General features: G+C 42.9%; 1 protein-coding gene and 1 long non-coding RNA gene across 2 annotated transcripts in view; one reads left to right on the top strand and one right to left on the bottom strand.

Moving 5' to 3' along the window:
• The window catches only part of igfbp3 (insulin-like growth factor binding protein 3), a 29,841-nt gene extending 22,037 nt beyond the window's left edge, over nt 1–7,804 (bottom strand). The window contains exon 1 of the mRNA XM_061779401.1: nt 7,332–7,804. Coding sequence (XP_061635385.1) covers nt 7,332–7,695 — 364 coding nt within the window. The 5' untranslated portion in view covers nt 7,696–7,804. The remainder of the gene's footprint in view (nt 1–7,331) is intronic.
• A 171-nt stretch (nt 7,805–7,975) lies between these two features.
• On the top strand, nt 7,976–24,580 carry LOC133480797 (uncharacterized). The gene is made up of 3 exons (XR_009789368.1): nt 7,976–9,382; nt 23,418–23,585; nt 23,674–24,580. It is a non-coding gene; the product is annotated as an uncharacterized LOC133480797 (long non-coding RNA).
• Nucleotides 24,581–24,845: the final 265 nt, after the last annotated feature.

Here is a 24,845-nt window from a genome sequence, read left to right as displayed (position 1 = left end):
TTTTGAGCAAGCGCAAGACTGTGGACTGAGTTTACCAATTTGGCAGATCGCTCTGCGCCAAGCTGGGCGTGTCACCGCAGCAAGGGTGTGCCCTTGGATATGCACTTGGCAAAGTGAGAGTTTGGTCACAGAGTCCGCCAAACCTCCTTGACAATCATGTCTTCAAACTCCACGTAATCACCATCGACATCGTCTCGGACCAAGGTCCTCAGTTCTCCTCCCTTGTTTGGAAGGAGTTCTATAAAGCGGTGGGCGCAGCAGCCAGCTTGTCTTCCGGATACCATCCACAGACCAGCGGGCAGACAGAGCGGGCAAAGCAGTCCCTGGAGTCGGCCCTTTGCTGCGTTGCCGTATGCAACCCCACCTCCTGGAGCTCATTCCTCCCATGGATTGAATACGCCCACAACTCCCTCACCAGCTCCGCCACTGGTATGTCTAAGTTCATGGCCTGCTACGGTTTCCAACCTCCATTATTTAGGGAACAGGAGCATGCGGTAGTGGTTCCCGCGGTATGGGATCACCTAAAGAGGGTTCAGTCCATTGGGAAGGACGTCAGGGCGGCCTTAACTTGGTCCGCGGAGAGAAATAAATCGCTCGCTGACCTTCGTCGCTCCCCTACGCCTGAGTACAAGGTGGGTCTGACTGTTTGGCTTTCCTCCCGTGACCTCCCACTGCAGAGGGAATCCCGCAAACTCATTCCGCGCTTTATTGGTTGGTTCCCGATCACTAAAATCGCTCTCTCTCGCGCTCTCTCTCTCCCCAGTAATCAGCACGAACTTGGCCGCACACTTGTTGTCAATCAGCCTTCATCATCACCTGCATTTAAGCCTGCCAGGTCCAAGACTCCACGGCCAGTGTATTAACGTTCACCAGTGGTACAGCGGCTCTCAACTTAAACGTAAGCTACGCCAGTCCTCGCAATATTTCTGACCTCCATGTTCTTCCTTGTCCTCAGTGCTCCTTCCGTGTTCCCCGCCTTGCTGACCTCTTCCACTACACTGCCAAGCCATCCACCTGCTCATGCCACAGCCTTCCGCACGCTCCCTGTCTCGACAAACCGCCAGGATCCACCTCCGACTCCCTTCACAATAAACCATTCTCCACAAACTTCTTCAGCCTCTGCCTGCTTCTGGGTCCAGTTCAAATGAATACCATCGCATCGTGACAACAATTTTATCCAACTGTGGTATCTGAGTCGGAACACTTGGGGGCACCATGTAAAAATATTACGTAAAAAAGAAAGGGACAAGAAGAAGAATGTTTCCTGTCGAATAGATGCTAGCTGTGTGCTGATCGATTGGTAAATAAAGTGAAAAAAGAAATACAGTACAAGACTGATTCTTGAGAACACTGCACTGACTAAACCAGACTAATGTAACGGAAGCTCAGACAGCGGACGGCCAGCCCACCGTGAAACTATTTGCATGATCACTCACCAAGCTAGCTGCTAATGCTAACGAAAATAAGCATGCATGATGCCAAGCAGAGCGATTCCCACAATGCAATATGGATTTATTTTTTTTGCAATAATCCATCCATCCATCCATTTTCTGAGCCGCTTCTTCTCACTAGGGTCGCGGGGGTGCTGGAGCCTATCCCAGCTGTCATCGGGCAGGAGGCGGGGTACACCCTGAACTGGTTGCCAGCCAATTGCAGGGCACATACAAACAAACAACCATCCGCACTCACATTCACACCTACGGGCAACTTAGAGTCTCCAATTAATGCATGTTTTTGGGATGTGGGAGGAAACCGGAGTGCCCGGAGAAAACCCACGCAGGCACGGGGAGAACATGCAAACTCCACACAGGCGGGGCCGGGGATTGAACCCGGGTCCTCAGAACTGTAAGGCTGACGCTCTAACCAATCGGTCACCGTGCCGCCTTTTGCAATAATTAACGTCCTTATTACTTTAAATGTTGTAAATGCAGCCCTATGGGGGGCACAAGCCAGTGCAAACTGTAGACCGGTCCCAAGCCCGGATAATTGCAGAGGGTTGCGTCAGGAAGGGCATTCGGCTTAAAATGTTGCCAAACAAATATGAGCGTTCATCGAAAGAATTCCATACCGGATAGGTTGTGGCCCGGTTTAACAAGGTCGGCCCCTGGCACCATTAACCTGCAGGGCACCGGTGGAAATTCAGCTACTTTGGGTCGAAGACGAAGAGAAGAGTAAAGCACAGAGCCTAGAATTTAATGTGGGGACTTTGAATGTTGGGACTACGACAGGAAAATCTAGGGAGTTGGTTGACATGATGATTAGGAGAAAGGTTGATATATTGTGTGGCTGGGAGAGCAGGTGGAAAGGCAGTAAGGCTAGAAATTTAGGGGCAAGGTTTAAATTATTTTACCATGGTGTAGATGGGAAGAGAAATTGAGTAGGGATAATTTTAAAAGAAGAGTTAGCTAAGAATGACTTGGAGGTGAAAAGAGTCTCAGATTAAGTGATGAGGATGAAACTTGAAATTGAGGGTGTTATCAAGACACTGATACCCCAAAATGCTCCCCGGGCGCTTCAGCTGCCCCCTGCTCCAGTGTGTTCCACTAACGTGTATGTGGTCACTGTGATGGGTAACATGCAGAGAACAAATTTCGTGTGCATGCATGCATGTTCATGACAATAAAACGTGATTCTTATTTTTCCTCTTCTTCTTCTTATGTACAATGTGATTAGGGGCTATGACCCACAGGTAGGATGTGACCTAGAGGTGAAAGAGAAATTCTGGAAGGAGCTAGACGAAGTAGTTCTGAGCATCCCAGACAGAGAGAGAGAGAGAGAGTCGTGCAGATTGTAATGGACATGTTGGTGAAGGAAATAGGGGTGATGAAGAAGTGATGGGTAAGTACGGCATCCAGGAAAGGAACTTGGAGGGACAGATGGTGATAGACTTTGCAAAAAGGATGGAAATGGCTGTATTGGACACTTTTTTCCAGAAGAGGCAGGAACATAGGGTGACCTACAAGAGCGGAGGTAGAAGCACGCAGGATCTTATGCAGAAGATGTAATCTGAAGGAGGTTACTGACTCTAAGGTAGTGGTAGGGGAGAGTGTGGCTAGACAGCATACGATGGTGGTGTGTAAAATGACTCTGGTGGTGGGGAGGAAGCTTAAGAAGACAAAAGCAGAGCAACGAACCATGTGGTGGAAGCTGAGATTGGAAGAGTGTTGTGCAGCTTTTCGTGAAGAGATAAGACAAGCTCTTGGTGCACAGGAGGAACCTCCAGAAGACTGGACCACTACAGCCAAGGTGATCCGAGAAAAAGGCAGGAGAGTACTTGGTGTATCTTCTAGTAGGAAAGAAGAGAAGGAGACTTGGTGGTGGCACCTCAAAATACAGGAAATCATACAAGGAAATAGGTTAGCTAAGAAGTGGGACACTGAGAGGACCGAGGAGAGGCGAAAGGAATACATTGAGATGCGACATAGGGCAAAGGTAGAGGTGGCAAAGGCCCAACGAGAGGCATATAATGACATGTATGCCAGGTTGGACACTAAAGAAGGATAAAAAGATGTATACAGGTTAGCCAGACACAGGGATAGAGATGGGAAGGATGTGCCGCAGGTTATGGTGATTTAAGAATTGAGATGGAAATGTGTTGACTGGTGCCAGGAGTGTGCTGGATAGATGGAAAGAATACTTTGAGGAGTTGATGAATGAGGAAAATGGGAGTGAAGGAAGAGTAGAAGAGGCAAGTGTGGTGGACCAGGAAGTGGCAATGATTAGTAAGGGGGAATTTAGAAAGACATTAAAGAGGATGAAAAATAGAAAAGCAGTTGGTCCTGATGACATACCTGTGGAGATATGGAAGCATTTAGGAGAGGTGGATGTGGAGTTTTTGACCAGCTTGTTTAACGCAATTCTAGCGGGTGAGAAGATGCCTGAGGAATGGAGGCATAGTGCGCTGGTGCCCATTTTTAAGAACAAGGGTGATGTGCAGCACTGTGAGAACTATAGAGGAATAAAGTTGATGAGCCACACTATGAATTTATGGGAAAGAGTAGTGGAGGTAAGACTAAGGACAGAAGTGAGTATTTGCGAGCAACAGTATGGTTTCATCCTAGAAAGAGTATTAAAGATGCATTATTTGCCTTGAGGATGTTGATGGAAAAGTACAGAGAAGGTCCGAAGGAGCTACATTGTGTCTTTGTGGATCTAGAGAAAGCCTATGACAGAGTACCCAGAGAGTAACAGTGGTACTGCATGCAGAAGTCTGGAGTGGCAGAGAAGTATGTTAGAATAATACAGGACATGTACGAGGACAGCAGAACAGTGGTGAGGTGTGTTGTCGGTGTGACAGATGAATTTAAGGTGGAGGTGGGACTGCATCAGCCCTGAGCCCCTTCCTGTTTGCAGTGGTAATGGATAGGCTAACAGGTTAGACTGGAATCCCTATGGACTATGATGTTTGCAGATGACATTGTGATCTGCAGTGAAAGCAGGGAGCAGGTGGAGGAACAGTTAGAAAGATGGAGGCATGCACTGGAAAGAAGAGGAATGAAGATTAGCCGAAGTAAGACAGAATATATGTGCATGAATGAGAGGGGTGGTGGGGGAACAGTGAGGCTACAGGGAGAAGAGATAGCAAGGGTGGAGGACTTTAAATACTTGGGGTTAACAGTCCAGAGCAATGGTGAATGTGGTCAGGAAATGAAGAAACGGTCCCAAGCAGGTTGGAACGGGTGGAGGAAGGTATCAGGTGTGTTATGTGACAGAAGAGTCTCGGCTAGGATGAAGGGCAAAGTGTATAAAACAGTGGTGAGGCGAGCCATGATGTACGGATTAGAGACAGTGGCACTGAAGAGACAACAGGAAGTAGAGCTGGAGGTGGCGGAATTGAAGATGTTGAGTTTCGCTGTCTGAGTGACCAGGTTGGATAAAATTAGAAAAAGCTCATCACAGGGACAGCCAAGGTTCGATGTATTGGAGACAAAGTTAGAGAGAGAAGACTTTGATGGTTTGGACACGTCCAGAGGAGAAATAGTGAGTATATTGGTAGAAGGATGATGAGGATGGAGCTGCAAGGCAAAAGAGCTAGCGGAAGACCAAAGAGAAGGTTGATGGATGTCATGAGGGAAGACATGAGGGCAGTTGGTGTTCGAGAGGAGGAGGCAGGAGATAGGCTTACATGGAAAAGGATGACGCGCTGTGGTGACCCCTAAAGGGACAAGTCGAAAGGAAAATAAGAAAGAAGAAGTTATCATGGTAATGCTTGTGTTATCCATATTTATGTAACATTGAGGAAAAGGGCACTGTGCTTGGAAGAAGCCATAAGGTAACATGAAGTCGATATTTATGGTCTTTGGTTCTGGCTTTGCTCTCCAATCATTGAAGACAAAATACAGCTGGAGTCATCTGACTGACAGCAAGCACTCCTCCTCAATGTAAAAAGCAACTCAACTTCCCACCATGTCCAACCCAGTTGGAGGGGGATTTGAGTCTGTCAAAAATGTGGTAATAGTGGCTAACGGGCATGGAAGAGGTGAAAGTTTGCGACCGCCATTCCTGTCTGACCACCTGATCAATTTATGATGCGGTGGCGCTCCACAATCGCCCAGACTGCCCAGAACTCAGCAAAACAACGCAGAATGTCAACAACATTGGATGCCAACATATGACGTCTTCATCAACAGTCAAAAGACAGAGGAACAATCGTCCAAATATACTACATAAATACTGACAATCCAGTATGTTGAATGTTATTTTAAAAAAAATTACAAGTTGAGATGTTGCGATGACCTTTGAAGGAAACTGAACGCATAGCCATCTGTTTATGTAATGGCACAGTTGTAAACAGCCAAAAGTGTGGTCAGGAGTGCCTATTACTGTGAAAGAAAACTCTGCACTGAAATTTGGGAGCGATAGGAGTAGAAAACAGTGGGCTGGACTTTATTTTACAATTTGACTTATGAGGGCGTCTGTCATTTCCCCTCCTTGTCATGCGCATGGAGAAGGTAGATTACAGTAAATAAGCATGCATCTGTGTTCGTGTTAATTATGCAAAGGCCTGCAGGCCTGTGAAGCATGATAATTTTTTCCTCTCCAAAAGCAGAGGCTTTTTTTCACCAATTTAGGGACACATAATAGGCAAGCTGGAGGTGTTTTGCAAGTGTGAATGCACACTGGTGGATGCATGTACTGTATGCGTTTGTGTGACAATTTGGCTGCCGGTTGAAAAATTTGCTGCAGCCAAACCGAATAACCGAAGAGAAGAAATGCACACAGAGTTTTGGAGGCCTCACGTCAGCAGTGCCTAAACACACAACTGTGTGTATTCACATAGTGGTAGCACGTGTGCCATCTCACCACTGTGAACACCGTGTTCATGTACACCAAATATCACGAGGAGTAATATTGCACCAAAATGGAATAAGAAAAAGTGCAATCTGAGCTGATTAAATTCATTTGGGATTATGTAGTTTACTGCGAAAGTAATCGACCCACATTCTACAACAGGGGTGTCCAACGTTTTTACTCTGAGGGCTGCTACGAAAAAAAAAAAAAAAAAAAAAAAACTGAAGGATGCAAAGGACCCCTTTGACATTCTTCGACTTATTCGCTACAACTGGGGTGCTGGAGCAGACAAACATTTCTGTCCAAAAATTAATTGTCGATGGGGTGGGGTGTGGGGGTGCCGATGACCACATAAGACACCCCCCCCCCCCCCCCCCCCCCTACACACAAACACACTTTTTCAACATCCACACCAAATAGTGTTGCAGGCCGGGTCAAATGTTATTTTTTGTTCATGCCATGGGCCACCACAAAAATTGGACAGTGAGCCACAAATGGCCCCCGGGCCGTAGTTTGGAGCACTTTATCTTGAGGTAGTTCCAAAAGGCATCAGATTTGCCGAAATGCAAACGATGTATTTAAGAGGTGATCACACAATTTGCAGTGTGCTTCAATATTATGTATAGTCGTGTCCATTTACAGTTGCACATGACACTGTAGTCTTCCTTCAGCGCTGCTGTGCGTGCGTCTGTGCATGCGTAGTGGTGGAAATTCAATTGGCAATATTTTACGTGGGGTTATTCATGTGTTGTTTGCACACAGTGCAAGTTGATGTTTTGCACGAAACTTCGGGAAGGCTGTGGAATTTGTCGAATCGTTCCCGCCAACGTCAAACATGCCCTCTTTACCCAGTAAATATGCTGAACTGAAGGCAAGGTGCTAAACAAGCGTCTTCTGTCGGAGCTGTGAGTAAGGATGCATATAAAAGACTGCCAGTACAGGAAGGACACTATAGCTGACGAGCTCAAATCGCAGCTTGACGGCACCAATATGGTATTCGCAAAGCACATGGGTTGCGCAAGAAGCGCACCGGTCCCTACCTTGCTTTTGCGCCGTAACCAGGATGGTGTTGTTTTTTTTAGACGCCGCGCTCGAGCACACTCCGCGTCCCTCCAAAAGAGCTTGCAGGGGTCGGCTCTCCCCCGGCCGGTGCTGGCAGGTCAAACCGGAGCCGCAGCGCGCCGTGTACACGCCACACGCCTGCCCTCGGCCGAGGGCGCACGTCACGCAGCAGCCACAACCCGGCTCCCTCAACCGTTCCGCGCAGTCCTTGGGAAGGGGCTTGCACTGCAGGAGCGCCACGGCGTCGCACGGTTCGCACCGGACGACGGGCCCCACGGCGGCGACGGGCCGTGCGAACACAGCCAATGTGGCCGTGAGACAAAGCACACAGAGCGCGGGCATGGAGTCGATTGCGATTGTCACAACTGGACGACACGGAGGCTCAAGGGGGATCTGTGTGACACTGCGAGCCGACTGGCCTTCTCCATCTGTATTTTCTTTTACGCCAACTTCTCGTTTTATACGGGAGGGGAAAAGGCCAAGGAGTCACTCCCTCCCCCGTATGAATAATGTAAACGGAGAGCGCAGACGTGAAGGACCGCCGCATCCGTTAAGAAGAAAGAGCCGCCCCAACAACTTTCTCTTTCCAGCCATTGTGATACTCCTCAACCTGTTCTGCAGTACACAGATGTGAAAAGAGAATGCACCTCATTAGACAAAAATGTTGACTTTTGTCCAAAGTTAGCTGTGAATAGGTGTCAAACTCAAGGACCGGGGGCCACATCTGGACCGCCACACCATTTTATGTGGCCCACAAAAGCAGATTATTTGAATCAGCTTCTATGATACTTGCTAAAATCTGGACCAACATTTCAAATTGTTGTATGTAATAATAACGTGGAGATATTACAGGTATATTACAAGCATTTTTTGTTACTAAACCCATTGTTTTAAAGTAACTTGATCAGTAGTTGAACAAACAATTACCCCTGACTTCTGTTTTCAAATAGAGTTATCCATCAATTTGTTGTGTGGACCGGGCCCCCCCAAAAAAATGAAAAAATTGTAAAGAATTGAAAAATAATTTCAATAAAAAAATAAAGAAATAATAATCATCGAATAGGTAAATCTGCAGGTGCCAACCCATGAGTATGTGGGGCTCCACTGATTTATAATGCGGCGATGAAACATTTATATGCTTTCAAAGTCATAAGGGCCCTCTGAGGGGAATTGTAGCGACAATGTGGCCCGTGACAAAAATGAGTTTGACACCCCTGGTCGAGATGATCAATAAAATAACACAGTGCTTGTAACTCAAAAGACTCATATCTCAAATCATCAGCCGAGGTTATTATAGTACACGAAAATTAACGAAATAACTAAAACTAAAATTGAAAAAACATTTTCGTAAATGAAGTAAAGTAAAAAGGAGACTGTTGTTGAAAAACGATAACTAAAATGACATTTTATGTTGACAAAACTAACAAAAAGAAGCTATAATTAAAGCAAAAATATCATTAGTTTTCATCTTTGTCGATTGATTTCATAAATGAACTTTTGGTGTTGATTTTAAATATATTTATTTCGGATAACTACATAGATACAGCACAGATACGAAAGGAAGGTCGATCAGTCCTTTGGGAATTTTTGTTCACTTACTATATATTGCTAGAAACGATATCATCGGGCAGCACCGTTGTATTGACTGCTCGCCAGACCAAGCACAAATAAGCTAACTTTTACGTCCAAGCTGTTTTTGTTGCCATGTGTTGCTAACGGAAGCGGCTAAGACGGCTACCGACTAGCTAGCGCCTTTGCACGTCCGTTATTCTTGTCTTGGGGAAAACTCCGAGAAACAGACGACTGCCAAGCGTCTCAATATGCCGCTGTTTCCTGCCACAAAAGGCAGACAGATGTGAAAGCAAACAAGGAGTTTGTCTCTCTGACACAGTAGGTAATTGGACGACTGCAACAACAGGACATTTTCACAGGACTAAATAAGCAACAGCAGGAAAACTTGAAAAGCTTTGTCACAAAAATCATGGACTCAGCAAGAAAACAGACTGGATGCCCTTTCACTGGAAATACAGTAAGTAAAAGAAAACGTACTTTCTATCTGTCTAACAGTCACAAATCTGGAGGTCCACTTGAGAAGTTTGCTATTTAGCAACAAGGGAAGGAAAACATGCAAATAAGAACTTGTTTTTCTTGTAAGTTAAACGTACACACATTTTGAAAATACTACAGCATGTGTCTCATGAATGGTTTTACTGTACGCTGTGAAGCCACTGATCTAACCTTAGAAGCAGTACTATGCACTGCAATTATTGCACTTTAAATTTTGTGGACTGTTATACACTACCTGTATTTGATTTATGGATGGTTGTACATATGCTAGTAAGTTAATAATTTTTTTTAAATGGTATTTTTTGGTGAGTTTTTATTACACACGACATATTGTGATCTTTTTTTTTATATACATATCTCACACTTGACAAATACCCCAAATAAAAAAAAACCTCAGACTAACACTAAAACTATCCCTCCATCCCTCTTCCGTACCGCGTATCCTCACTAGGGTTGCGGGTGTGCTGAAGCCTACCCCAGCTATGTTCGGGTGAGAGGTGGGGTACACCTTGAAATTGTCGCTAGCCAATCGCAGATACTAAAACTAATACAAAACTAAACTAAAACGAAGCCTTTAAAAAATAATAATAATAATAATAGAAACTAACAAACCTACTCTATAAACTAATTAAAACTAAATGAATTTGAAAAAGTCAGAACGAAATAAAAGCTAACTATAATGGAAAATCCCAAAAACTATGAGAACCCTGGTTCCAGTCCCAGAAAAAAACACCAACATTTTCGATTTAAAAAAAAAAAATAAGACAATTAGCACTGTACAGTATTGTACTTTGTAAAAACATAACGTAATAATGAAAAATAACAGGAATCAAACAGTATGTGCATCATGATTTCATGCTTCAATGCCCATTGATATTGTGGTCCTGGTGCGTGCGCCTTGGCCACCAGGGGAGCAGTGTAATAGACATACAGTACATATTACACGAAAGAAGAGTTTCACAACTAAGTGATTCAGTAAACTGCAGTTTTCTCGTGGTACTCCATTTTCCTCTCACATGCATTGTAGGTTAATTGAAGACTCTAAATTGCCCATACGTGTGAATGTGAGTGTGAAAGGTTGTTTGTCTATGTGTGCCCTGCGATTGGCTGGCGACCAGTTCAGGTTGTACCCCGCCTCTCGCCCAGAGTCATCACAGACAGGCGCCAGCACGCCCTTGACCCTAGTGAGGAGAAGCAGTATGGAAAAAGGATGGATGGATGATTAAAATGGTAGAATGCGTCACCGGGCGCCAAACATCCTCATCACAAGCTTTGCTTACGCCAAGCCCTAAACTGTACAAGAAGATTTCTTTCCAAAAGGAAATGTCTGTGTGATGTCATCTTCCCCAAACTCTTTTTCAAAGGGCCATGAGCGATGCATTAAATAAAACAAAGAGCTGACTAGCCCTGGATATTAATCTGCACAAAGACCTACCTCCATGGCTCACAAGCTGGCTTCTGCAATGAATCATTACAGCATTCATCCATCCATTCACGGGAGTGCTGGAGCCTATCCCAGCTATCATCGGGCAGAAGGCGGGGTACACTCTGAACTGGTTGCCAGCCAATCGCAGGGCACACACAAACAAACAACCATTCACACTCACATTCACACCTAGGGGCAATTTAGAGACTTCAATTAACCTACCATGCATGTTTTTGGAATGTGGGAGGAAACCGGAGTGCCCGGAGAAAACCCACGCAGGCACGGGGAGAACATGCAAACTCCACACAGGCGGGGCCAGGGATTGAACCCTCAGAACTGTGAGGCTGACGCTCTAACCAATCGTTCACCGTGCCGCAGCATTACAGCAATCTAGTTTAACCAAACAAGTTTACTCAAATGTATCAAACCTATTTCCACTTGTTATTGGTTAAAAAAAATTAAAAAAAGACATCCAGACCTTTTATATACGCAACATTTATACCGCACGGCTTCCGCTGAGCAAGGAAACAGGTGGAGTTTTGCACTTGTCAGACATTTTGAGCATTCAAGAGTGCTAATATATTTGTTCTCAAGTGATTTTAAGAAGAAAACTGATTTTAAGAAGAAAACTTTAAATTGGTCAACTTTAAATTGGTCAATATTGCATAAAAATAACAGACAAAGTGGGGACAGACCAATACTATCTATTTTTGCAATCAATAAAGCATGTCTGGTTGAAATCCTCACATACAAGGGGCCCCCTTTCGAAACAACGGTTTCTGTTGTTGTAATACTAAATTCCAGAATTTACATATTATAGCTTTTTTACATATTATAGCTTGTTATTGCAAGACTAAATTCCAGAATTTACATATTATAGCTTTTTTTTACATATTATAGCTTTCAATTGACGAAATTTGGACATACAGGGTTTCCGCCCGACAGCGACAATATGTAAAACCAAAGGACATTTTTCAGGGGTCGAAGTGTTTATATTACCACGAAAACAATTTCTTTCCACATAATCTCAGAGAAGCATTGGGGCGTCAATAGTATTTCCGAACGCACCTTAAATGCACCACTGCAAACGTACGCGCCACCATCTTGGCTTGTTTTAGCGCTGTTCGGATTCCCTCGCTGCTTCGCCACATTAGTAAAATGGGGGGGGGGGGGGGGGAGTACGCATGCCTATGTACCGAACGGGACATACGCGGACCGAACCAAAAGAGTCGAAACTAACCATTTTGACGGTTTTCCAAAAAAACCTTGACATTCCAAATATTATACATACTGTATATGCCAAAGTATTAATGCAGCCCTATGGGGGCACAAGTCAGTGCAAACTGTAGGCCGGTCCCAAGCCCGGATAAATGCAGAGGGTTGCGTCAGGAAGGGCATCCGGCTTAAAACTTTGCTTTCAAATATGAGCGTTCATCCAAAGAATTCCATACCGGATCGGCCGTGGCCCGGGTTAACAACGTCAACCTGCAGGACACTGTTGGAAATTCAGCTACTGTGGGTCGAAGTCAAAGAAGAAGAAGAGGTGGACAGTGGGTTCTTCGGCAGAAAGAGAAGAGGAAAGCACAGAGCCCAGAACTGAATGTGGGGACTTTGAATGTTGGGACTATGACAGGAAAATCTCAGGAGTTGGTTGACATGATGATTAGGAGAAAGGTTGATATATTGTGTGTCCAGGAGACCAGGTGGAAAGGCAGTAAGGCTATAAGTTTAGGGGCAGCGTTGAAATTATTTTACCATGGTGTAGATGGGAAGAGAAATGGAGTCGGGGTTATTTTAAAAGAAGAGTTGGCTAAGAATGTCTTGGAGGTGAAAAGAGTATCAGATCGAGTGATGAGGCTGAAACTTGAAATTGAGGTTGTTATGTGTAATGTGATTAGCGGCTATGCCCCACAGGTAGGATGTGACCAAGAGGTCAAAGAGAAATTCTGGAAGGAGCTAGACGAAGTAGTTCTGAGCATCCCAGACAGAGAGAGAGTCGTAATTGGTGCAGATTGTAATGGTCATGTTGGTGAAGGTAATAGGGATGATGAAGAAGTGATGGGTAAGTACGGCATCCAGGAAAGGAACTTGGAGGGACAGATGGTGGTAGACTTTGCAACAAGGATGCAAATGGCTGTAGTGAAATTTTTTTTCCAGAAGAGGCATGAACATAGGGTGACCTACAAGAGCGGAGGTAGAAGCACGCAGGTGGATTACATCTTGTGCAGATGATGTAATCTGAAGGAGGTTACCGACTGTAAGGTAGTGGTAGGGGAGAGTGTGGCTAGACGGCATAGGATGGTGGTGTGTAAGATGACTCTGGTGATGGGGAGGAAGATTAGGAAGACAAAGGCAGAGAAGAGAACCATGTGGTGGAAGCTGAGACAGGACGAGTGTTGTGCAGCTTTTCGGGAAGAGTTGAGACAGGCTCTTGTGGACGGGAGGATCTTCCAGAAGACTGCAGCCAAGGTGATCAGAGAGGCAGACAGGAGAGTGCTTGGTGGAAAGGAGAGAATGAGACTTGGTGGTGGAACCTCACAGTACAGGAAATCATACAAGGAAATAGGTTAGCTAAGAAGAAGTGGGACACTTAGAGGACCGAGGAGAGGCGAAAGGAATACATTGAGATGCGACATAGGGCAAAGGTAGAGGTGGCAAAGGCCCAACAAGAGGCATATAATGACATGTATGCCAGGTTTGACACTAAAGAAGGATAAAAAGATCTATACAGGTTGGCCAGACACAGGGATAGAGATGGGAAGGATGTGCCGCAGGTTATGGTGATTTAAGAATTGAGATGGAAATGTGTTGACTGGTGCCAGGAGTGTGCTGGATAGATGGAAAGAATACTTTGAGGAGTTGATGAATGAGGAAAATGAGAGCGAAGGAAGAGTAGAAGAGGCAAGTGTGGTGGACCAGGAAGTGGCAACTATTAGTAAGGGGGAAGTTAGAAAGGAATTAAAGAGGATGAAAAATGGAAAGGCACTTGGTCCTGATGACATTCCTGTGGAGGTATGGAAGCATCTAGGAGAGGTGGCTCTGAAGTTTTTGACCAGCTTGTTCAATAGAATTCTAGTGCGTGAGAAGATGCCTGAGGAATGGAGGAAAAGTGTACTGGTGCCCATTTTTAAGAACAAAGGTGATGTGCAGAGCTATGGGAACTATAGAGGAATAAAGTTGATGAGCCACACAATGAAGTTATGGGAAAGAGTAGTGGAGGCTAGACCCAGGACAGAAGTGAGTATTTGCGAGCAACAGTATGGTTTCATGCCGAGAAAGAGTACCACTGATGCATTATTTGCCTTGAGGATGTTGATGGAAAAGTACAGAGAAGGTAAAAAGGAGCTACATTGTGTCTTTGTAGATCTAGAGAAAGCCGATGACAGAGTACCCAGAGAGGAACTGTGGTACTTCATGTGGAACAGTGGTGAGGTGTGCTGTAGGTGTGACAGATGAATTTAAGGTGGAGGTGGGACTGCATCAGGGATCAGCCCTGAGCCCCTTCCTGTTTGCAGTGGTGATGGATAGGCTGACAGGTTAGACTGGAATCCCTGTGGACTATGATGTTTGCAGATGCCATTGTGATCTGCAGTGAAAGCAGGGACCTGGTGGAGGAACAGTTAGAAAGATGGAGGGATGCACTGGAAAGCAGAGGAACGAAGATTAGCCGAAGTAAAACAGAATATATGTGCATGAATGAGAGGGGTGGTGGGGGAAGAGTGAGGCTACAGGGAGAAGAGATAGCAAGGGTGGAGGACTTTAAATACTTGGGTTCAACTGTCCAGAGCAAAGGTGAGTGTGGTCAAGAAGTGAAGAAACGGTCCCAAGCAGGTTGGAACGGGTGGAGGAAGGTGTCAGGTGTGTTATGTGACAGAAGAGTCTCTGCTAGGATGAAGGGCAAAGTTTATAAAACAGTCGTGAGGCCAGCCATGATGTACGGATTAGAGATAGTGGCACTGAAGAGACAACAGGAAGCAGAGCTTGAGGTGGCGGAAATGAAGATGTTGAGGTTCGCTCTCGGAGTGACCAGGTTGGATAAAATTAGAAATGAGCTCATCACAGGGACAGCCAAGGTTCGATGTTTTGGAGACAAAGTTAGAGAGAGCAGACTTCGATGGTTTGGACACGTCCAGAGGAGAAATTATGAGTATATTGGTTAGAAGGATGATGAGGCTGGAGCTGCAAGGCAAAAGAGCTAGCGGAAGACCAAAGAGAAGGTTGATGGATGTCATGAGGGAAGACATGAGGGGAGTTGGTGTTCGAGAGGAGGATGCAGGAGATAGGCTTACATGGAAAATGATGACGCGCCGAAAGGAAAAGAAGAAGATTTGGAATTCTTGGAACAGTTCATCACGTGTCCTAAAGACATTATTGTTAAATAGTTGTTGTAGGTGGTTAATTCCATGTTATTCCCATGTAGTAAAAGGAAGGGGTATATTAGTAATGTCAAAATCTTGATTATGGCAGATTGGGGAGAGCATACTGGGAGCTATTTGAGATGCTGTTCATACGAAATTTTGCACCAAGCCGTTAAGGTGGATGCGATTATTGGATTCTTGGAACATTTATGGCGTTTAAGACTAGTAGAAATAAATGGGAGTTTTGGTAGTTTGATGTTGTTGCAGTCTGTTTGTTCCAATTCCAGAATCACACTCCTCACTGCGGTGCAACCATTTGATGAGGTATTGTAATTGGTTAGCTAAATAATAGTGTTTAAAGTTGGGAGCATTTCGGCTACCCTCCTGTTTGCTTTCTGAAGAGTGGATAGACTGAATCTATTTTTCTTATTTTTGAATAAAAAAATATTACAGCAGAATCTAAGGTTTGAACCCATTTAAATGTGGTCTTAAATGGAATCATTGAAAATAAATAATTTATTTGAGGTATGTTTTCATTTTTATAGTTGCTATTCTTCCCAGTAATGATATAGGCAAGTTATTCCAGCGTCTTAAATCAGATGAGATTTTTTCCAGAAGTGGTGTGTAATTTAGATTGGTTAGCTCTGTGAGTTTTGACGAAATATTGATACCTAAATACTTAATGTTTCCTATAGGAATAGGGTACTCTGAGATTTGACCTACAGAAGTGCATGGGTTTGCTGTTATTGGCAGTATTGTTGATTTTGTCCAGTTAATAGAGTAGTCTGATATTTGTGAATTTTTTTTAATGAGATTGAAGACTGCCTGAAGAGAATACTTGGGTTCCTGTAAGTAAAGAAGAATATTATCAGCATATAGATTGATTTTGTGTTATATAATAGAATCTCCAAAGCCGAATTTGCGAAGTACTGCAAACAGGAAAGCCCAGTTAACTTTATCGAAAGCTTTCTCTGTGTCAAGTGACATGATAATTGCGTTTAGATTTTTATGCTGTGACATGCTTATTAAATTCAACAGATGTCTGACATTATTTGTGGAACTTCTACATTTAATGAAGCCTGTCTGGTCATAGTGGATTATCGACGCAAGTACCTTTTCAAGTCTTGCTGCGAGGGTTTTCGAGATAATCTTGATATCTACATTAATCAGTGATAAGGGCCGATAATTCGCCGGGAGAGTGGGGTCTTTACCTGGCTTTAGTAATAACTTAATTGAAGCTGTGTTCATATGGCTACTAATTCTACCTTCATCCTTTATCTCATTGACTCTTCTGAAAAATAGAGGCGCTAGTGTTGGCCAAAATTGTTTAATGAATTCAACAGGGATTCCGTCCGGGCCAGGCGCCCGTCCCGGTTGCATAATTTTTAATGCGTTATGTAATTCTCTGATGGTTAAGGGAACATCAAGGCTGTCTTTAATTTGTGTATTTAATTGAGGGATGTTTAGATCCTTAATAAAAGTTTAAATTTATTTTTGATCTGGGTTGTTTGAAGATGCGTATAAGTTGCTATAAAAATTGTAAAAAATGTTATTTATTTCTAGCGGTGACAGTGTACAGTTACCATTTGAATCTTGAATGGCTGTAATTAATGAATTTTCTTTATTGCGCTGAAGTTGGTTCGCAAGGAATTTTCCCGATTTATTCTTGTACTCAAAGTTAGTGTATCTTATCTGTTGTTGTAGAAAATCTGTCCTTTTTGATAAGATAACGTCTAACTGAAGTTTTGCCCTTTAAATTGGGTTTCTAAGTGTATCGATCGGATTAATTGCATTTCCCTCTGTGAGGTGTTTTATTTTTTCCACAATTCCATTTTCCAATTTTTGTTGTTGTTTTTTCTTATACGAAAAATATGATATGATTCGACCTGCTGCGTTTTCTTATACGGGACCTGGTAAACGATCACCTGAGCATTCATCCCCCCTGTACCTTTCCCCCCTGCATGCCAGTGGACCCCACAAGAGTTGGAATTATTAGAAAGGGAATGTTCAGATTGTGCAGGCGCAGCATCACCCCCCCAACCCTTCCAACCTTACCACCCCCTCCTCTATCCAGCATACCCTCCTGTTCTGCAATAACAAACGCGAGAATTGGGTACACACTGAGAAAATAAAGCAATCAGTATCAGTCATTGTGTGATTTCCACCACAGAAGCAGAAAAGGTGTTGAGACTGCATTATGAATAACAAGCAAAGTGTAAGGAAACACTCCCGGAATAGCAATAACATTTCTTCGGCTAAGATTACTTTTCTTATTACTTTACTCTTTCTACGTCTGTAATATTCAACTTCTGACTTTTGGCTTATTTATTGTCAGCCTGTTCACCCAAGGTTTGAGTTATCTACCTGTTCAACTATTTCAGCAAAATGCTGCCTCCCTGGTGTGAATGCAGTTTATTTTGTCATGCAAGTGGCAGAGTTCAAACTAATGTGCCATTGTTTTTGTTTCTGGTGATGATGGCTTAAAAACCAGTCCTCAGACAATATACAGTGTAAACCTACCAGATGGATATAATATTCACACATGCATTACATTTAGTTTGAAATGAGACAATTTTAACCAGTGATATTTTTTACCATTGGTATTTGGTCAAATTAATCCAATCAAAACATCAAATGACATTCCGTTTGTGTTCCATTACTTGCAAATTTCAAATCATATCCACAGCAAAGCAGTGTGTTGGAAATTCAACATCAATTGGCGTAAAACACGTGGTATAAACCCACATATCTCGCTATACCAGACCATACAATCTCAATCTGTCCTTGCTATGATCCATATTTATAAGTGCTATATAGTGGACACAACAATACCACTTGCAAATTCACTTTACACAGTTTGTCGTTCAAGGAATACTTTCCTCTTTTGAGTTTATGTGCTCCAGTCAACATTCCTCTCTGTTACATTCCCACAATTTTGCACATTTTAGACCATAAACCATTCATTTGGAAACACAAAGTCTGATAACAACACTGTAACACTGGCGCAATGCGCTTTGTAATTTGAGGTTTCTTGGAGCTGAAAGATGTTGACTGATTTATTTGTTTGCTCTTAGTGAAAATGTTGCTTTTTTCACACCAATGCTATATACCGCTGCCACTTGCCTCGCTCCATGTTCTTCCTACCAGATGGATATAATATTCACACATGCATTACATTTAGTTTGAAATGAGACAATTTTAACCAGTGATATTTTTTACCATTGGTATTTGGTCAAATTAATCCAATCAAAACATCAAATGACATTCCGTTTGTGTTCCATTACTTGCAAATTTCAAATCATATCCACAGCAAAGCAGTGTGTTGGAAATTCAACATCAATTGGCGTAAAACACGTGGTATAAACCCACATATCTCGCTATACCAGACCATACAATCTCAATCTGTCCTTGCTATGATCCATATTTATAAGTGCTATATAGTGGACACAACAATACCACTTGCAAATTCACTTTACACAGTTTGTCGTTCAAGGAATACTTTCCTCTTTTGAGTTTATGTGCTCCAGTCAACATTCCTCTCTGTTACATTTCCACAATTTTGCACATTTTAGACCATAAACCATTCATTTGGAAACACAAAGTCTGATAACAACACTGTAACACTGGCGCAATGCGCTTTGTAATTTGAGGTTTCTTGGAGCTGAAAGATGTTGACTGATTTATTTGTTTGCTCTTAGTGAAAATGTTGCTTTTTTCACACCAATGCTATATACCGCTGCCACTTGCCTCGCTCCATGTTCTTCCTCTGTCTTCATCAAAAAAAAAATAGAGATTGTACGTTATACGACACAAATTATGTTGACAGCGCAGTTATCCTTTGGTCAGTTTGAAGACTGTCAAGTAAATTGCAGTGTTGATGCTGCAGCAGTGCCATAGTATTCTATCTAATCTATTTTTTTGTGTTTTTGTTTCTGCAGAGTACTTTTTGATCAATGAACTTTCTGTTCTTTATGTAGCTTATATTTATGAGGACTTTGGTTCTGAGGGAACTGTCAAATGGTCCCTACTAAGTGAAGTCATGGAATAATAATTTACATACTTCTACTTTTTAACATCAGCCAGCCAGAACATTATTATCACTAGTGCAATAAGTTCCAAAACAAGAGCTATAATAACAGTTCTCCATCTGCAAAAATATATTGTTCAGTTTTGACTGACACTCTAAAATTTATATTAATATTTCTATTACAGTGCCATGACTCACATATGAACTTAAGTGACATCCCATTCCGAATCCATAGGGTTCAATATGACGTCAGTCCACTCTTTGCATCGATAACAGCTTCAACACTTCTGGGATATATATACCAGTGTGTGTGTGTGTGTGTGTGTGTAGGTGTGTGTGTGTGCGTGCGCGCATGTGTGTGTGTGTTTATGTATATATTTTTTTTATTTTATTTATTTATTTTTCATAATGTACCATGAATGTTTCAGGCTACGACTTTCAATCTTATCTTCTTTTTTCACACAATGGGCCTCACTTTGTTTCAACTTTGATGAATGATGCTGACTCTGGGTCACAGTGAAAAATCATAAATAATGTCCATTTCCAGCTGTGTGTGGGAAAAGTGATTTGGTTCTCGGTGGAGCCGAGCTGCTGACAACAAAGGCATGTCTCGCGTGTCATGAGGACAAATCAGTTAATGATGCAGACATTTCATTTTTTACTAATGCACAAGCTGGCAAACCTGCAATATTGGTTTTCTGATTAGTTGTCAAGACCTAACTCAAGCTACAGCTGAAGAATTACCCACAAAGTTTTGTGGCGAGAGATGAAGTAAATAAATGTGATAATTTCATATTCTTCACATTTTCCACAAAGGCTACCAACACTGGGGTGCTTTGTTGAGGAGCACAAAGCTTTTTTGGGCAACTGCTCAACAAATCTATCTATAATTTACTATTTGTGTAGTTTGAAGCTGATTATGTTCTCCAATGTAATTAGAACCTGATTCTAAAGATAAAAGTACTGCTTTTATTGGAAGATATTAAATGCCACATGATGTCTTTTTTTTTTTTTTTAAACAGACATGCTTTATTGATTGCTGTAATAGAGGTCAGAGGGACAATTCGTATGTATCAGTTTTTATAATAAATTGTTTGGTCACTGTCAGCCTGAAACCGTTAGAGAAACATCTGTTTCAGAGGAATTTGTGAAGAGGCAAAGGGGAAGAGCGGAGACTGTATTCATTTAGACCAAAAATGTTCCTAAGCTGCAGGTTTTTATTCAGGGCAGCTGCATGTGGGAGCAGAAAGGAGACAAAGAGGTTTAAGGTTTGCCCATGTTTAATAATGTGTTTGTGGTGAAGCCTGTGCAGTTTGTTTGGGCTGTAGTTAGATCTGCCTGGCAGATCTCAACAGGAGGTCTGAATCCTACCCAGCAGAGGCTCACTTTAATTGGTCAAAGAAGCACCCTGTACTTCCTATTGAACTGCCTGGAGCCCAGGTATGGCATACTGAGCAACCCACCAAGTAAAGATCGCAGTTATGTGCTTGCAGTCGCTGCTCGTCTTAGGTCAGCAATGTTCCTACAGGCAGGCAGCAGTGTGTAGGGGGGGGGTCATGCTTCTCAGGTTGACCAACTCAGGTGACACTTTCCTGAGTATAAGCCAAGTCCAGGCTGCTAAGAGGATCAGTTTCCTGTCCTGTGCTGCAACACATACCCAGCTTGCTGTGCTGAGGTGACATCAGGCTGCTCATCAGACATAGCTTCCTCAAATGCACTCTCACACATGCTGAGAGCAGTTCTATTCTGCAGCAAGGATGGGATCAGAGAGTATTACTCAGCATGTATGTAAGTCTGCCCTAAGAGGATTGTGATCTTAACACTCATAGTGTACCTTACCCACAGGTAGGCATCAAGAAAAAGGGCGCACATCTCACAAAGTAGGCTTATATTAAAACAGAGCAGAACTCAATCCACATTTGTAGCATGAATGCATATTTCGAAATGGAACAGACATGATCCCACATAAGGAAAACCAGGGAGCCAGGGAGAGAGACATGGAAAGGTTTAGAACATTGGAATGTGGATCATGTTCTAAAGCAGTGCAAAATACTTCACACAAGTGGTGGGAATAATTTGTAATTTTATCACAATATTTTGCCCATGACAATAATATTTAACGATACAATGATTATGCAATAAACAATATATTGGGGGAAAAACATCCATCCATCCATCCATTTTCTGAGCCGCTTCTCCTCACTAGGGTCGCGGGCGTGCTGGAGCCTATCCCAACTATCATCGGGTAGGAGGCAGGGTACACCCTGAACTGGTTGCCAGCCAATCACAGGGCACATACAAACAAACAACCATTCGCACTCAGATTCACACCTACGGGCAATTTAGAGTCGTCAATTAACCTACGCATGTTTTTTGGGATGTGGGAGGAAACCGGAGTGCCCGGAGAAAACCCACGCAGGCACGGGGAGAACATGCAAACTCCACACAGGCGGGGACGGGGATTGAACCCCAGTCCTCAGAACTGTGAGGCAGACGCTCTAACCAGTCGGCTACCGTGCTGCCTGGGGGGGAAACAAATTCACTAATACACAATATTTCCAGCATGAACTAAAGAAGGGGAAACTTAACCATTATTCTTGAACATCCATGCAGTCATACATAATCTATCACGCTTGTCCTCATTGCCTCACTGCTGACTTTGGGCGAGAGGCGGGGTAAACCCGAGACTGGTCACCAGCCAATAAACAACCGCCATCCACACTCACATTCACACCCGCTGTATTGACAGTCTTCAATTCACCTAACATGCATGTTTTTGAAACGTGTCAAGTAGAAGCAGGAAAAAACCCGCACTAGCATGAGGAAACATGAAAATCTCTTGTCCAAAGTCGGATGGCCTTGGCTCCAGCTGACCCACGACCCTAATGTGGGCGAGTGGTACAAAAAAATTCATTGAATTGGATGAAATGAATAATTTAATTTTGGTAGCCAGGATATCTGTGGCAGGGCGCAAATGTAGACAGATTCTTACTTGTGTTCAAGCACAAGGCTGTTTACCAATTTGGCAGATCCCTCTGTGCTAATTTGAGCATTCTGGGGCAGTGAGAGTGTGCCTTTGGACTTGCAGAGTGACAATTTAGTGGTAGAAAGTCAGTCCAAATGTACCCCTGCTAAGATCATGTCTAAATCTTGGCGCAAGATAGATCTGATCTAACGCAAGTTTGGTGAATTTGATTGGGACACAGACAGATTCTGAGGTCAGTGGACATATTTAAAGGGGGTATGGGTCATAATGGTCCATATTTCAATAACAAGTTGATTATATGTATTTTTGACTGGGAGTAATTTCCAATAATATCAATAGATTTTGGACCAATTGGTAAATAACTAATTGCCTGCCTTTGGAACGACAACTTTTTTCTCGTCAAAACTGACATGCCCCCCCATGTCTTGGTGTGACATCAAAGGTAGAAGTGGAGACCCATTTCACTTCATAGCCTGTGTGGGAAAGGGGATGTGCTATACTATAAAGTGGCCGTATTTAGTCATATTTTATACAGACCCTTTCCAAAAAAATTTGAATATAATGGAAAGTTTATTTCTTTCCATAATTCCATTCAAAAAGTTAAACTTTCATAGATTATAGATTCATGACCCACAATTTAAACAATTTTAAGAATATTTGTTTATTTTTGCATAATTTGGGCTTGCAGCTCATAAAACCCACAAAATCAGGAATTCAAAAAATTTGAATACTATGAAGAAATCAGCCCAAATTGTGCAGGCCATAAATGTTTTAAACTGAGTGTCACACACTACTCATCTGCTAAACTCAAAGCAGCTGCACAGGTTTCCCCAGGTGTCATTAAATTGCTTCAGTTTGGTTCAATTGTCTCAGTTGGGTTCAACATGGGGAAGACTGTAGACTTGACAACTGGCCAGAAGACCATCATTGATACCCTCCATAGGATGGGTAAGCCACAAAAGTTCATAGCTAAGGACGCTGGCTGTTCACAGAGAGCTGTGTCCAAGCATATCAATGGAAAGTCTAGTGGAATGACAAAATGTGGCAGGAGAAGAGGCACCAACAAAAGAGATGACCGTGGGCTTCAGCAGATTATCAAACAGAGAAGATTTAAGAATCTAGCAGAGATCCAGAAAGAGCGGAATGAGGCGGGAGTCACAGCTGTCGGGTTCCACGGGTCAAACCACTTCTGAGCCTGAGCCAACATAGAAAGCATCTCTACTGGGCCACGGAGAAGAAGGACTGGACTGTTGGCCAGTGGTCATAGGTCCTCTTTTCCGATGAAAGTAAAGTGTGCCTTTCATTCGGGAATCAAGGTCCCAGGGTTTGGAGGAAGACTGGTGAAGAACAGAACCCAAGCTGCTTGAGGTCCAGTGTGAAATATCCACAGTCAGTCATGATTTGGGGTGCAATGTCCAGTGCAGGTGTTGGTAAACTCTGCTTTCTTAAATCCTAGGTCACTGCAACAGTTACCAGAATGTTTGAGAGGACTTCATGATTCCTTCTGCTGACGATCTGTATGGAAATGCAGATTTCATCTTCCTGCAGGACCTGGCCCCTGCCCATACCACCAGAAGCACCAAAACCGGGTTGGATGCCCATGACGTCGCAATGCTTGACTGGCCAGCCAACTCGCCTGATCTAAACCCCATTGATAATCTATGGGGTATTATCAAGAGAAAAATGGGGGGCACCAGACCCAAAAGCAAAGACGAACTGACAGCAAGCATCAAGGAAAGCTGGGCTTGCATAACTCCCAGGCAATGTCACAGGCTGATTGTCTCAATGCCCCGGCGCATCGAGGCAGTGATTAAAGCAAAGGGATTCCCAACCAAGTATTGAAGCTGAACGTTTTGAAAGTACCATATTTTGTTAGATTTAATGTGACCCTAATTTCTTTCCTTTTTTCTCTGCAAAAACTGATAAGTAAATGGGGATTTCTTCACAGTATTCAAATTTGTTGAATTCCTGATTTTGTGGGTCTTAGAGCGGGAAGCCCAAATTATGTAAAAATAAACAAATAAATACTTGAAATTGTTTAAATTGTGGGCCCCGAATCTATAATCTATGAAAGTTTTACTTTTTGAATGAAATTATGGAAATAAAGAAACTTTTTCATGATATTCGAATTTTTTGGAAAGGGTCTGTATATTGTTGCTGGATTAGGGTTAGGTTAAAATGACAAAATTATGGGGACAAAAATGATTGGAAACACTGTATAGCTGGTGGGGACAAAGGAATGTACTGTACTATTATGTGGCAGTATTAACTCATGTTTTATATATAACTGTTGGGTGGAATGCCCTCACCTCCAAAATCACAACTTTTCAGAAAAAAAAGACGTTACACTGTCATAAGAACAACAGCTAAGAGTTAACCCCCCAAAATTATGTTCAATCGCTAATTTAATATGCTGAAAAATCGCTAATTTATTTGGGTGTCATCAGTCAAAATGATACAAATACGGTAGATGAGTGCCACATCTCTGCAAGCCTCATGAACCCATAAGCAATCATATACCTGACTTAATGTCCCAAAACTGTCAGCAAACATTACCAAAATTTACGTGGACATCTCTACTCATGGCAGCTTCAACCTGTTAAAATATTACAACGGTTGGTCCAATAT

The sequence above is a fragment of the Phyllopteryx taeniolatus genome, chromosome 7 (genome assembly GCF_024500385.1).
Source record: "Phyllopteryx taeniolatus isolate TA_2022b chromosome 7, UOR_Ptae_1.2, whole genome shotgun sequence".
Classification (NCBI taxonomy): Eukaryota; Metazoa; Chordata; class Actinopteri; order Syngnathiformes; family Syngnathidae; genus Phyllopteryx; species Phyllopteryx taeniolatus.
This window is presented reverse-complemented; position numbering and strand designations above follow the sequence as displayed.